This window comes from Meriones unguiculatus, chromosome 7 (assembly GCF_030254825.1).
Source record: "Meriones unguiculatus strain TT.TT164.6M chromosome 7, Bangor_MerUng_6.1, whole genome shotgun sequence".
Classification (NCBI taxonomy): Eukaryota; Metazoa; Chordata; class Mammalia; order Rodentia; family Muridae; genus Meriones; species Meriones unguiculatus.
The window spans coordinates 34,076,507-34,090,310 of record NC_083355.1 but is presented as its reverse complement, the minus strand read 5'-3'; the positions used below and the strand labels follow the sequence as shown (position 1 = coordinate 34,090,310).

Sequence of the window (13,804 nt, the reverse complement as noted above, 5' to 3'; positions counted from 1 at the left end):
TGTAACAAATGCAAAGGTTGAGCCATCTTTCCCCTAGACTAATGGCTAGTGTGTCCAAACTGGCCTCTTTACCTCTGCATTTGACCTCTAAAGCCCTTAATGACATATTGTTAAGTCATTTTACTCTCATACATAAAAACAACTTCCCATTGCACATTGCACTTAAAATACTTTCCCAAACTGCTGACCATTTTTCCTCTTTTATCACTTTCCAAGAACTCTTAACTTACTTCCAAGAAAAGGCATCTTTCTCTCCCCAGGGCCTTTTTGTACGGGCTGCTGTTTGCCTGCAATACTTTTGTAACTTCTTTTCTTTGCACAGTTAGCTTTCTCCTTATTCTCAGAAGTTACTTCACCAGACAGGCCATGCTGACCATAATAAATGGAAGGCTCCTCATTTTTCTCTGTTTTCTAATACCACCTTTTTTTTTTTTTTTAAAATGTGTGCACATGTGTGCAGGTATACTTGGCATAACTTGGTAGGACATAGATTTGTATGTATTTCTATCGGGAAGGAACAATTCTGTATTATATGTATCTTGCATATAATATGCAGCATATAAAATGTTGGTAAATGCATAAAGAGCATTGATGGGCAAACTATATATATAAATAAAATGTATGAGAGGATATAGATGTTGTGCCTATATTAGGCAAAATATGACAGACCTTTTATTTGTTTAACCTGCATGCATTTAAGCTATATTCTTCAAGGCTTAAAAAATAGTTTCTTCCGAGCACAAGGACCTGAGTTCAATACCCAAAACCCATGTAAGAAAATAAAGTAATTATTATGGCACTTGGAGAAGTGCCCAGCACCAAGGAGAAGACAAACAGGTTCCCTGGCTCTCCCTAGCCACCAGTCTAACATACTAGCCAAGTTCCAGGCCAGTGAGAGAGGTGGAGAGTACTTGGAGAGCAATACCCACGGCTGTCCTCAGTATGCACCTGCCCCTGTACACAGGAACACGCATATAAGCAAAAGACCAAAAAGAGGAAAGAGTCAAATACCTGACAGGCGTTCGTGGGCTACCAATAAATCTTCGAGGCGATCGGATTTTTGGTTCAAAGGAAAACTTTTCTTTTACACTTTCAAGTACAGATGGAGCCACATATGTAAAACCCTGAAAAACAGCAACAGTGTACTACAGGAGGACATCTTGTCACACACATCAAGAAAATGGCCATTAAGGTTATTTTTATAAAACTGTGTTTCTCAGTCTCTTAACTAGGCTATCACACAAATAATTCAGACTCCATTATATTATTTTAACAAGTTTTACAGTGTAAAAACTGAGCAGTTACTACTCTACTCTTAACCCTCTAAGCTGATCACCTCCCACCGTGCATCCCAGAGATCCTTGCACTTCAGATCCTGCCCAGCTCTTCTCTCCTGATGTCTCTGGATCCTCTCCATGGCTGAATCACCTTTCTCCTCTAACTCTTTCTCTCCTGCTGACAGCAAGTCCATCCCTATTCTCTCCCTGCTCAGTGACTGGCTGTAAGCTGCTTTATTAGCATACCAGGGGACAAATGGGGAAAAGTATTTACACAACACTGACACAGGAGACTCAGAACAAGGATTGCAAACAGATGGGGGAGATGTACAGAAATCAGCATTTGAATTACACAATAACCTTATGCCTACGAATGGCTTTTTAGTTTGACACACCAACACAATGTTGTACAACTAAAATCACCAATGTGTATATTTTCTATATTCTTGATCTCACTTTTACACCTTCTGTTTTTTTATAAAACAGGGTCCCTCTGTGTATCACTGGTTGACTAGGAACTTACCCTGTAGACCGGGCTGGCCTCAAACTCATATAGATCTACTTACCTCTGTCACCCAAGTGCTGGGATTAAAGGTGTGCACCACCATACCTGCCTTTTTTATGCTTTTTAAAGCCTCCTACACTAACAAAATTTTACCCCATTTCTAGGACTAGAGGAGAAAAAAAGACAGGAAAAATATAGCTTGCACATTCAGATGTTGACTATAAAGGTGAACATAGATTGGTGCATTGTCAGCCACACAGCTTATACAGACACGTGTGCACAGATATATATGTATTTATGAGTCAGCTAGATTAATACTCCAAATAGTTGCTCACAACTAAGACAGAGTTAGAATTCTCTGACTGTGCAGCCTGGCTGGCCTGGAACTCAGAGATGCGCCTGCCTCTGCCTCTGCCTCCCTGAGTGCCGGAATTAAAGGCGTGCACCATCACCATCTGGCCTCTTTTTAAAATTATTTTACTATTTTACTTTTAATTTTGTATATGCATGTCTGTGTGTAGGGATGTGCAAGCAGGCGCAGATGCCTTAAGGGATAAGGCATCAGATCCTTTGTGTATTACCTGCAGTTGTGAACCACCCAACACCTGTGCCGGGAGCTAAACTCAGGTTCTTCTGTAGGAGGGCAACACACTACTAATCACCGAGCCATATATATGTGTGTATATACATGTACATATACGTATATGTGATATGTACACATATATCACATATACGTATATGTGATACACACACACACACACACACACACACACACACATATATATATGTAATTATATATATGTGTGATCAAATGCCAACATCGTGAAAATTCCACTGTGCAGGGCAAAAACACTGTTGTATTAGTTTCAGTTCTGTCTTGAACCTTGGTATTTGGCTCCCGGCTCTCATTTTCTTGCTGCATGTTTGTTCAGCCAGTCCTATTGCCTACCTGCTTTCCCCACTCACTGTTAGCTGAATAAGCATTGTGCATCAAATATTAATAATTAACATTACAAATCCCCTGCAGAGTTGATAGCAACATCTTTTTTTTGGTCCTAGAACTCGCTTTGTAAGCCAAACATCATTTTAAGTCACTAACACTAAACCAAACATGAATCACTCTAAAGAATCAAGTACTCTTACTGAAATTTCTAAAATGGTTTGTAGGGAACAGTAAGTTATCAAAGAAATGACTTAAAAGCCAAGTCATCCAGGTTTTCCACGTAAACTTCTCACTGCATCATACTTAAATTTTCTACAGCTACATGGAAATTCTTTCACTTACCAGAAAGACCTGGTTGGCACTTTCACTGAGAGTTGAGTCATCGGGGCTGTCAACAGGTGTCTGACGTGTAAACTTTGAATCAAACTGACTCACATCCTCTTCAGATTGCTTCATAAGAACAAAATGAAAATAGTGAACAGTTTATATTATTCCTCAATCAAAGGTACTATAAGCCCTATACTCTCTGTATGGGTTTGACTGTAATATCAAAATAATCTTAGCAGCCCACAGACAAGAAAAAATGCAGGTAAAAAGTGTCAATGGTCCGTTTGCATCACTGCTTTTTAAAAAATTTTCAGTATTTATTTTATGTGTGTAGGTGTTTTGACTACATGTATGTCCATGCACCATGTGTGTGTCTGGTACAAGAGGACGCTGGATCCCTGCAGTTACAGATGGTTGTGAGCCACCATGTGGGTGCTGGCATGTCTCCAGCCCCACAGCATCACCCTTTTATGTATGTGTGGTGCTTGAGTTCAAACCCAGGGCTTCACACTTGATAAGCAAATGCTCTACCAGTGAGCCAAAGCCTGCATTTTCAAGCTTTATATACGAATCAACATAAATTTCAGTATATAATTATCATCCTTAATAAAACTCTGGATATAAATTCCCCACTCATTAATCTTTAGTATGTCTAGTCACTTAATTCCTAGAGATAATGTACTCAGTGGCCACTGTATGTCTGGATAAATACAGAAGAATAGTTCAAACAAAGCAGAGATAAGATGATGCAGTTAGCCACTCAGGATGTAGCTCAGCAGTAAAGCACTTGACTGGGCATGTGCAATGCCCTTGTGCAAACACCCCAGCACCATACCTTCTCCAAGCCAGACAGCGTGCTGAAATTCTTCTTGTAGACTACTTCAACCCTTACGGTTTTAAAATAGCAGTTTACTCTGAGTACATTTTTGATTGGTTGTTTAAAGAATAGTCTGACTCATAGGTCAAATATCGGAAATACATATCAATTTATGCTAGGGAAGGTGGTATATCTGTAATCCCAGCACTTAGGAGATAGAGGCAAGATGACCAAGGATACTCTTAGCTAAAGAGTAAGCTTAAGACTAGCATATGAAGCTGGGTACAGTAGCACACACCAGTAATCCCAGCACTCAGGAGGCAGGGGCAAGCAGATCTCTGTGAGTTTGAGGCCAGCCTGGTCTACAAAGCAAGTCCAGGACAGCCAAAACTACACAGAGAAACCCTGTCTTGGTTGGGGGGCGGAAACTATACTATGTAAGATCCTGTTTCAAAACAAAACAAAACAGAAATAGCTGAGACTACATGCCTGTAATTCTAGAACTTAAATGGCAGAGACAAGAGGACCACCATGAGTTCCAGGCCAGCCAGTGCTATACAGTAAGAACTTGTCATTAAAAAAAAGAAAAAAAAAAAGGAAAGAAGAAAAAGAGGCAGACAGAGAGGGGGAGGAAGAAAAAGGAGAAGGAAGAAGAAAAATTGGAAAAATATTGCTAGATTGATTGAAATATTAGTATTTTAAAACATCTAAGTTCATAATAACACTAAAAAAAATCACATAACTCATTATTCAATTTTGAAAGATACTAAGGAACTATCATCATTTTGAATAGTGAAAAAAAAAGGAATTAAACATTTAGCCTACCTTCTTGGTATCAACTATACCTTGGATAACCAAACAACTGATAAGTTTGCTTAATGGAAAACTTCTGGCTAATATAGAATGAATAAATGAATGAGGTTATTGTATAAACCCCGAATGGACTTGATAGTTTTTTTTTTTTATTCCTTTAATTTTTTTTTTTTTTATTTTATGTGTCTGTGTTTGCTTGCATGCATGTCTGGTGTCTGCAGAGGCCAGAAGGAGGTGTAGGATCCCCTAGAATTGGAGCTGTAGACAGCTGTGAGCCACCACGTTAGTGCTGAGAACTGACTCTAGGTCCTCTGAAAGAGCAACAAGTGCTAGTTTTAACTGGAGCCATGTCTCCAGCTCCTGACCTTGGTAATTCTTTCATGTAGAGAGCTGTCGTGTTCTGGCCCTTATGCTGTAGGTACTAGCAGCAGGGCCCTCCTGCATCACAACCAAAATACTTCTAGATTTTGATCCCAGGTTAAGAACAACTGACTTACAGGCATTCATTAACTAACAGCACTAAAAGAAATAAACTATACTGTAAGTAGACCTCCTTGTCAAAGCATACAGCACCAACAGTTCCATCTGTAGCACAAGGTCCTTAACTTGGAAACAGATGAACATAGTAAATGACACAATGGGGATAAAATTAACAAAATTAAAATGTAAGGAATTCAGAGATAGAAAAATGGGTCAGCCATTAAGAGCTCTTGCTGTTCTTCCAAAAGACCTAGAGTAGGTTCCTAGCATCCACATGGTGGCTTGCAACCATTTGTAACTCAATTTTAGGAGCTATGACACCTTCTTCTGACCTTCACAAGCATCAGGCACACACATACACACACACGCACACACACACATCTACTTTCTATTATATATATTCGGTAAAATGCCTATACATGGGGCTGGTGAAATGGCTCAGAGGTTAAGAGTACTGGCTTCTCTTCCAAAGGTCCTGAGCTCAATTCCCAGCAACCACATGGTAGATCGCAACCATCTATAATGGGATCAGGTGCCCTCTTTTGGTGCACAGGTGCACATGCAGGCAGAATACTATACACATAATAAAATAAATAAATAAATAAAACCTCATACAAATAAAAAATTCTAAAACAAACAAACTAAAAGCCTCACTTTTTTATTTTTTTTTTTAATCTGAGGAATTCTACAGAATAGATGGACCAGTTTCTTCAACAAATCTCTAGAAGACATGAAAGGGGATATTTGTATATTAGTAAGAAAGAGAGCAGGCTGGAGAGATGGCTCAGAGGTCAAGAGCACTGGCTGTTCTTCCAAGGGTCCTGAGTTCAACTCCCAACAACCACATGGTGGCTTATAACTATCTATAGTGAGATCTGGTGTACAGGCACACATGGAGGCAGAACACTGTACAAATAATAAATATTAAAAAAGGGAGAGAACACCCAAACTATGTATAAACTATGATTTCTTACTAAGTATAGCAGATAAAACAAGTAAGCAAATAAACAAAAAATAAAAGGGAAAAGGAAAATCAAAATAAACAACTGAAGAAATGGTCAACCTTATAACTGTGATGATGGCTTAGTGACTGCCTTTAGGATTAAACAAGATGACCTGATTATTCTGAAACTGAGACGTACTTACCTGAGTTAATGATCCACCTTACAACTATGTATGCAGACATTTTTTTTTTCCTTTTGGTTTTTCTAAACAGTTTTCTGTGTAGCCTTGGCTGTCCTGGACTTGCTTTGCAGACCAGGCTGGCCACGAACTCAGAGCAATCCACCTGCCTCTGCCTCCTGAGAGCTGGAAATTAAAGGTGTGCGCCACCGCGCCTGGTTTAGGAATATTTTCTGTGTACTATGTGCATCTCCTAGTGCCCATGAGGGTCAGAAGAAAGTGATGGATCCCCCAAAAGTGGAGTTATGGATGACTAAGAGCTACCCTGTGGGTGCAGGGGATAGAACTTGGATCCTCAGCAAGAACAAGCATTCTTAAGCACTGAGCCATCTCTCCAGCCCTGTGTACATTTCAAAGCAGGTCTGTGATTATACTCTGTGATCAAATAATAGACAGCCTCATATTCTCTTCCTTCACCTACATCCTAAGAAATGGAGAAAAGCGTATTTCCTCAAGTTCTGAGGTAAAAGACAGAAGCTAAATAAACACTCAACCCCCAGTTCCTCCAAGTGATCTTATTTGGAAAAGGTCACTGGAGATGTCATTAATAAAGACACTGTCATCCAGGAGAACACCACTACCCCTGGTTTCTCTAAGATTTTCCTTAGTTTAAAAAATTACCAGCCTGGTGTGTATGCCTTTAATTCCAGCACTTAGGGGGGCAGAGGCAGGAGGATCTGTGTGAATTCAAGGCCAGCCTGATCTACAAAGCAAGTCCAGAACAGCCAAGGCCACACAGAAAAACCCCATCTTGAAAAACAAAAACAAAACAAAAAAATACCAGGAGATGTCAAGTGTAGAGCACTTGCCTGGTATGTGTGAGGTCCTAGGTTCAATCCCTAGTACTGAAAAACAATTGTTACAGATTCCCCATATTACATGTTTTTACACATACATACCAACAGAGGTTTAAAGGGAGGCTCCACCTTCCGAGCCAGAAGTTCTTCCCAGTTAATGTGTCTGAAAAATGGATGAGCCTAGAAAAAGTCAAGGAGGATGACTGATGATGAAGGTAAACCATCTTTCTGAATGTATAAATCACAGAAGAAGCTAAACATATATGAATGTCCCTGTATAACCATCACAAATAAGCAGAATCAGCATTATGTCCCCCCCCCCCCCCCAAAAAAAAACACCAAACATCTCAGTTCCTACTTGGACTTCTCCAGCATCCCCAGGGCCAGCTCCAAGACGAGAAGCAGCGTTTCTTTTCAGCAGCTTTAGGGAGGAAAAGAAGCACCAATGAAAATCTGCAATTAATCAAACTGACTTTTTCCTTTACAGAACGTGGTCCCTATTTGTGCTCAAGACATATAATTTACTAATATCAAATAATGTTTGAGAACAAAATAAAGTCTTTTAAATATGTACTCTGCTTTAAAAAAATTAAGTCTTTTTGTTTAGTATCTATGTATGACTATAATCAATATATGTTAAATTCTTAGATGGGGAGGTGCAGATGATGCCCCACCTTTAGTGAGAAAGCTACTGGAGGTTGACAGCTGCTGGGGAAAGACAGTCATGGCCACTGGTACACGGCCATGTGGCCAACTCCACATCCATAGTTACAGAGGCAACACTACTGGACTGTGGAGGTTAGTAAACAAGTTAAGTACAAAGTTGAGAGAGGTAGGTGTTGGGGACATTAGAAAGTTGAAGCAAAAGAGTGAGGATGAAACTATATACACACATAAAGTTCTCAAAGATTAAATAACACAATATATGAGCTGGGTGTAGGATTCAAGGTGAAGAAACAGGCAGATCTCTATGAGTTTGAGTCCAGCCTGGTCTACAAAGTGAGACATAGTGAGTCCCAAAAAACAAAACAAAACAAAAGCCCAAACAAAGCACAGATGCACGTGTGTATTTGTGCGTGTGTGCGTGCACCCAATGTTATCTCATCAAGCCTTGCTGGTGAGTCTATTATCTAAGAGCCCTACCTTTTTAAGCAGATCTCGAGCTTCTTGCGTGAGGTAGGGAGGCAAATTCAGTTTACATTTGAGGATTTTGTCAATTGTTTTCTTTCTATTCTCCCCAGTGAATGGAGGCTAAGGGTAGAAAAGAGCAAAAGATTAGCATATAAAACCGAACTTTAAGTAACAATATTATCTAGTTCCTGAATTGCATGGTTAAACATTGAGTTAAGAAAGCATGTTTGAAAGCTAAGGGATCTGAGCCCAGGGGGTCCTGCAGAGACTGACGCAGCATGTATGGAGAGGACCTAGACCCCCTGCTCAGATGTGGCCAACTGGCAGCTCAGTCTCCATGTGGGTTCTCAAGTTAGGAGAGCAGGGGCTGCCTCTGTCATAAACTTGATTGACAGCTCTTTGATCACTTCCCCCTGGCCATGCAGCCTTGCCAGGCCATGAAGGAAGAGGATCCAGGCAGTCCTGATGGGACTTGATAAGCTAGGGGCAGATGGCAGAGGAGTAGAACTCCTCCTTTCAGTGGACTAGGGGAAGAGAATGGGGGGGAAGAGAGGGAAAGTGGGACTGGAGGGAGTTGAGGGAGGGAAGCTTCAATTGGGATATATAATGAATAAACTGTGGGAAAAAAATGAAAAAAAAAAAAAAAGAAAAAAGAAAAGCAAGCATGTATGGAAATAGTTAACTCAGAGACCTGTGCCCTTAAGCAATGACACCTCAAGAACACCACCCTGGAAATCTTGTGTGGTAAGGCATCTCATTTTATGCTCCTATTTCTCCCTCTGCAGTTCATTAGACTGCCATGACATGGGTCAGTCCAAATTGTTCTTTTTTTCATATGTGCACACATAGTGAATGTGGGTCTATGCACAGGATGTGGGTGCCCATGAAGAGCAGTGACATCAGATCTCTAGGAACTAGTTACAACAGACTGTAAGCCACCTGACGCGATGCTGGGAACTGAACTAGAGCAGAGCTTTCCCGTCAACCACGGAGCTATCTCTCCAGCCCCTACAGAGGTCATTTAAATAAAAATATTTTTTAAAGTATGGAATCCCACAAAATCATAAGCTACCACTAATGCTAAACTACCAATAACAAATGTTTCACTAGGCACATGTTCTGAAAGCACAGTAAGATTCTTTTAATTAATGGCTTGATAACTGTTCAGCACAGAGCATAACACATGCAGCTTTAACGTGCACCTACTGCTCCAGTCAGCATGTCGTACATTAATGCTCCCAAACTCCACCAATCCACAGCACGATTGTGGCCACTTCTCATCAAGATTTCAGGGGCCCTACAATGAGAAAAACAGCATGCCTTAATATTTGTCCACTTTCATAGCATCTGAATAAAATTATTAAACTAAGAAAACTAAGACTATTTTAAGCCAGGTAAAAGTTAGATATTACCCCCAAACCAGTTACATTTCTTTTAACATGCAGCTCTCACATGTATTCTATTGTGCCACAAAATGTGTGCGTGACTGTTCCATCATGAATTGATTCTTTGCACAGTCCAAAGTCTGTTAGTTTCACATGACCTACAATGAAAGATTATAGTATGATTATTCTGAGAATTTCAAGTATATGCAGTATTTGACTTTAACTTTTCCTTTCTAAAACTTTTCTTGAAGATGCCAAGAACTAAATGCCATATCTACTAAGGGGTAATAACTACTTAAAGGCAGGGCAGTGCCAGTGATACAATCAATGCAATAAGGAAAAAGTACAGAGAATAATGAAACTGTCTAAAGCTGTGGCTTTACCTATATGCAGAATTCTGTTCCACTCTTTGAAAATCTGGATTAAGTAATATATACCCTTAGTAAACATTCTGTATTTAAACAAAAAATCATAGCACACTTCAACTGTATTGTTTCTTCACAGCGTACTTAAAGAGTTCCTATAACTCTTAAAAAAAAAAAAGGCACTATATAGCTTATATGCCAAATGCTACCAGTTAGCAGAAAGAAATTAAATTATTTACTGCCAAAAGCTGCCAGTGAAGGGAAAGAACTAGAATTTGCGTAGGATAATCATTTCTGTTCCAGAAGGTAGAATTCCACCTTGCACAAAGATCATGTCAGATAAGTTTCTCTTAGCTGTCATTAATTAATCAGTGGCTCAACAACAGCAAGGGCCCTATTATTGAAGGGTTCCTTTCAGGCAAAAGGCAGTGGCTCATTTATTTACATTTATTCACTGTGAACATCTACTACATGCTAACAAAGGAAGAAACGGAGCTATAATATTTATCTTTTATTTTCTCATTTTTAAGAAATTTATTTCATGTGTATGAGTAATTCTGCCTGCATGTACATAAATGCGTATGTGTGCCTGGTGCCAAAGTAAGCTGTAAGACAGCTCAGGAACCCTGAAACTGAAATTATCAATGGTTGTGAACCACTATATCATGCTGTAAACCCAGGCCTACTGCTAAGCAACAAATGCTCTTAACCACTGAGCTATCTCTCCAGCCCCTCAGAGCCCTTCTGAAGACAGGATCTGGCTAGGAGACAAGACCTGGTCTGGAATTCAATTACCTACTCAGGCTTCCCTTGAATTAGATTCTCTTTACTTAGACTCTGCAGTTCTAGAATTATACGTGTGTGCCACTATACCCAGCCATAGCTTTTATTCTCATAGAATCAAATGATATATCCAAGTTTATGGATTAAAAAGTTGTTTTACGGGGCTGAATAAATGGCTCAATAGTTAACAGCGCCATCTACTCTTCCAGAGGTCCTGAGTTCAATTCCCGGCAACCACATGGTGGCTCACAACTATCTATAATATGATTTGATACTCTCTTCTGGCATGTAGGTTGTACATGCAAGTATAGAAAATAATAAATTTTTTTAGAAGTTTTTTACTATTCCACCATTTTGGGGGTTTTTTGTTTTGATTTGTTTTATTTTTTTTCCAAACAGGGTTTCTGTGTCTAGTCCTGGCTGTCCTGGAACTCATTCTGTAGACCAGGCTGGCCTAGAACTCATAGAGATCCACCTGCCTCTGCCTCCCAAGTGCTGGGACTTAAGGCGTGCCACCATTCTCTTGTTCTATCCTTTGCTTCGAACTGATAATCACGTGGTAGCATTCACAAAGAACAGGGAACAGAAAAAAACAAAAACAACAAAACCTTTAAAGGAATACCTCAAAATAAACAGCAAAGACTTCAGAATCAGAATTCAGGTTTGGGATGGAAAGGTAGGAATGCTGACATAGTTCCCACTATGCACTTTGTCAATTCTATATTGTTTTTTTTCTTTATTTTAATATGTATGAGGGTTTTACCTACATGTATATATGTATACTATGTGTGTGCCTGATGCCAGCAAAACCCAGTTCTAGATCCCTTGGAACTAAAGTTACAAATGTTGCAACCACCATGTGAGTACTGGGAACTAAACCCAGGTCCTCTGCATGAGCAGCAAATGTACTTAAAACAAAACAAAACAAAACAAAAAAACACTGAGCCACCTCTCTAGACCCTCACAATTAAAAAAAAAAAAAGGCACCATTTTTATATAGACCTCACCATTTTCTGTCCAAAAGTTTACAGTGGTTAACTATCTCAGACATCATCCTACAGAGACCTCATGTTCAGCAACTGCTCACAGCCTTGTATGGATGCAATGGTCTAGCTTATTCCTTGAGAAAACTGCAGTCTTCTCAGTTCAGACTGTAGCAGCAGACATGGAGCTGTAGCAAACACTTGCTTTGCTATACCCATTGTTACACAGAATGTTTTGTCTCTCTAATTAATCTACGCCTATTAATTATTTTGGTACTGGGGATATATAAAATAACGCCTCAATTTCAGTCTTTTTCTTCTTCAAACATTAATTAAAATTTATTACAAAGTTTTGCTTTTAGCTGCATGGTTGTGGTGCATACGTGTAATCCTGACGCTTGGGAGACTGAGGCAGGATGACCCTAAGCTCAGTGCCAGCTGATTACACGAAAAGACCATGTCTAAGAAAACAAAAATAAAACAAGTAAGTTTTGCTTCTACTATTTATGCATTTTTTTTGTCATTAAAACTCAATGGCATAAATCAAAATTCACATTTGAATTGCCTGTGGAGTCAACATTTTCTATAAGATTTTTTTTAAGCTGTAAAGAATGGCTCGTATCTGCAGCTCTATTTAAGCTCAATCATAAATACTAAATACTTCAAGTACTAGAAAGGGGGAAGTATATAACAAGAACGAGATAAACACGGGAGCCTTGGAAAGGGCCATCATCTGTGTGGAAGGACTGTACACTGACTATGCACTACAGAATTGTTCATGATATATCTCCACCTTGGTGATTTAGCATGATGTTCTCCGGCTTCAGGTCTCTGTAGATGATCCCCTTTTGATGTAAATGCCCCAAAGCCATGGAGATTTCAGCCAAGTAAAAGCTGGAAACAAAAGTGATTTAATAATAATTTAAAAAGAAATCTACCCAAAACAGTTTATGTATGGAACAAAATTCCTTGAAAGAAACATACATGCACCAAAGACCAAATCAGTGGGGGTGGGGTGGGGTGGAAGAATGTACTGGGAAAAAGAGATGGCACAGGATGATGCCACAATACAGGGGGACTCGTTTTAGTCAAACTATACCGTGTTTTATTTTCCATTAGAAAATACTGCTAAAAGTGCAAAGATGTCCAGTCTATTCTAGCTATTATTGATTAGATTCTATTCTCTCTGTTTAGGAATTAAGCCAACAGTCATTCAGATCAAACATTCCTCCCACCTTCCCCCAACATTTGAGATTCCACAGGAAATAAGGACTGTTATTCTCAGAGATTAAGTCTTGGTCTTTATGGCCTGACCTGTGGAAGCCCACTCATCCTTTATATAACAGAGCTGTGTATTAACAGACAGCAATGCCCACAGTATCTGCCCACCCTCTCGCCAGCCAGCCCCAACTATAAACTGTGTGACACTCAAATTTATCTACCTCAAAAGAATAAAGGGCTGGATCAACCCTGTCTGGATTCGAAAAGCACAAAGCACTGCAATACTGGCTGTATAACAATGTTGCAATCCTGCAGATTACTCCAGGATGGAGAGGGTGTGTCCTAGAGGACTGAGGCAGTTTCACAGCCAGCAGGACCACAGCCTCCAACATGGCTCAGAGAGCCTCCTCCAAAAAAGGGCACTTCATCCCTAAGGCTCTTAAATGCAGCTTCTGTGTTAGAAAAGGCCTGAAATTAAACAATGGAATGCAGTTTGGTAATTAAGATAGAAAAAACATTTTAGTGTTTTCTATTCAATTAATGTGTATGTCAAACTGATTTACTGTTACCCAATACAGTCACTTCACAAAAGGATGTGTATATTTTTTATTTGAAGCAGATGCCGTCTTACGAATAGGAGGGCAGATCCCATCCTGGCTATAAAATCAATCCACAGATGTATGTTCAGGCTTATCACCTCCCTAAGACTGCACCTTGGGAACTGGAAAGTCTAAAAAAAAGAGGAGATGATTTCTGATACTTTCCATTGCTCCACATACAAAATTTCCCTGGAAA

At 39.6% G+C, this 13,804-nt stretch overlaps 1 protein-coding gene across 5 annotated transcripts in view; it reads right to left on the bottom strand.

Annotated features, from left to right (window-relative positions):
• Nucleotides 1-13,804, bottom strand: part of Rps6kb1 (ribosomal protein S6 kinase B1) — a 36,552-nt gene that overhangs the window by 1,773 nt on the left and 20,975 nt on the right. For 2 of the 5 annotated variants that reach the window (XM_021645844.2, XM_060387068.1), the window contains exons 7-14: nt 12,582-12,682; nt 9,725-9,815; nt 9,479-9,569; nt 8,285-8,392; nt 7,500-7,562; nt 7,244-7,321; nt 3,068-3,175; nt 1,012-1,124 (exon numbers count right to left, since the gene is read on the bottom strand). In XM_021645844.2, the coding sequence (XP_021501519.1) occupies nt 1,012-1,124; nt 3,068-3,175; nt 7,244-7,321; nt 7,500-7,562; nt 8,285-8,392; nt 9,479-9,569; nt 9,725-9,815; nt 12,582-12,682 (753 nt within the window). Of the gene's footprint in view, nt 1-1,011; nt 1,125-3,067; nt 3,176-7,243; nt 7,322-7,499; nt 7,563-8,284; nt 8,393-9,478; nt 9,570-9,724; nt 9,816-12,581; nt 12,683-13,230; nt 13,740-13,804 lie in introns of those variants that run through there. The other 3 variants (XR_009592855.1, XM_060387070.1, XM_060387069.1) reach the window with 3 other exon arrangements.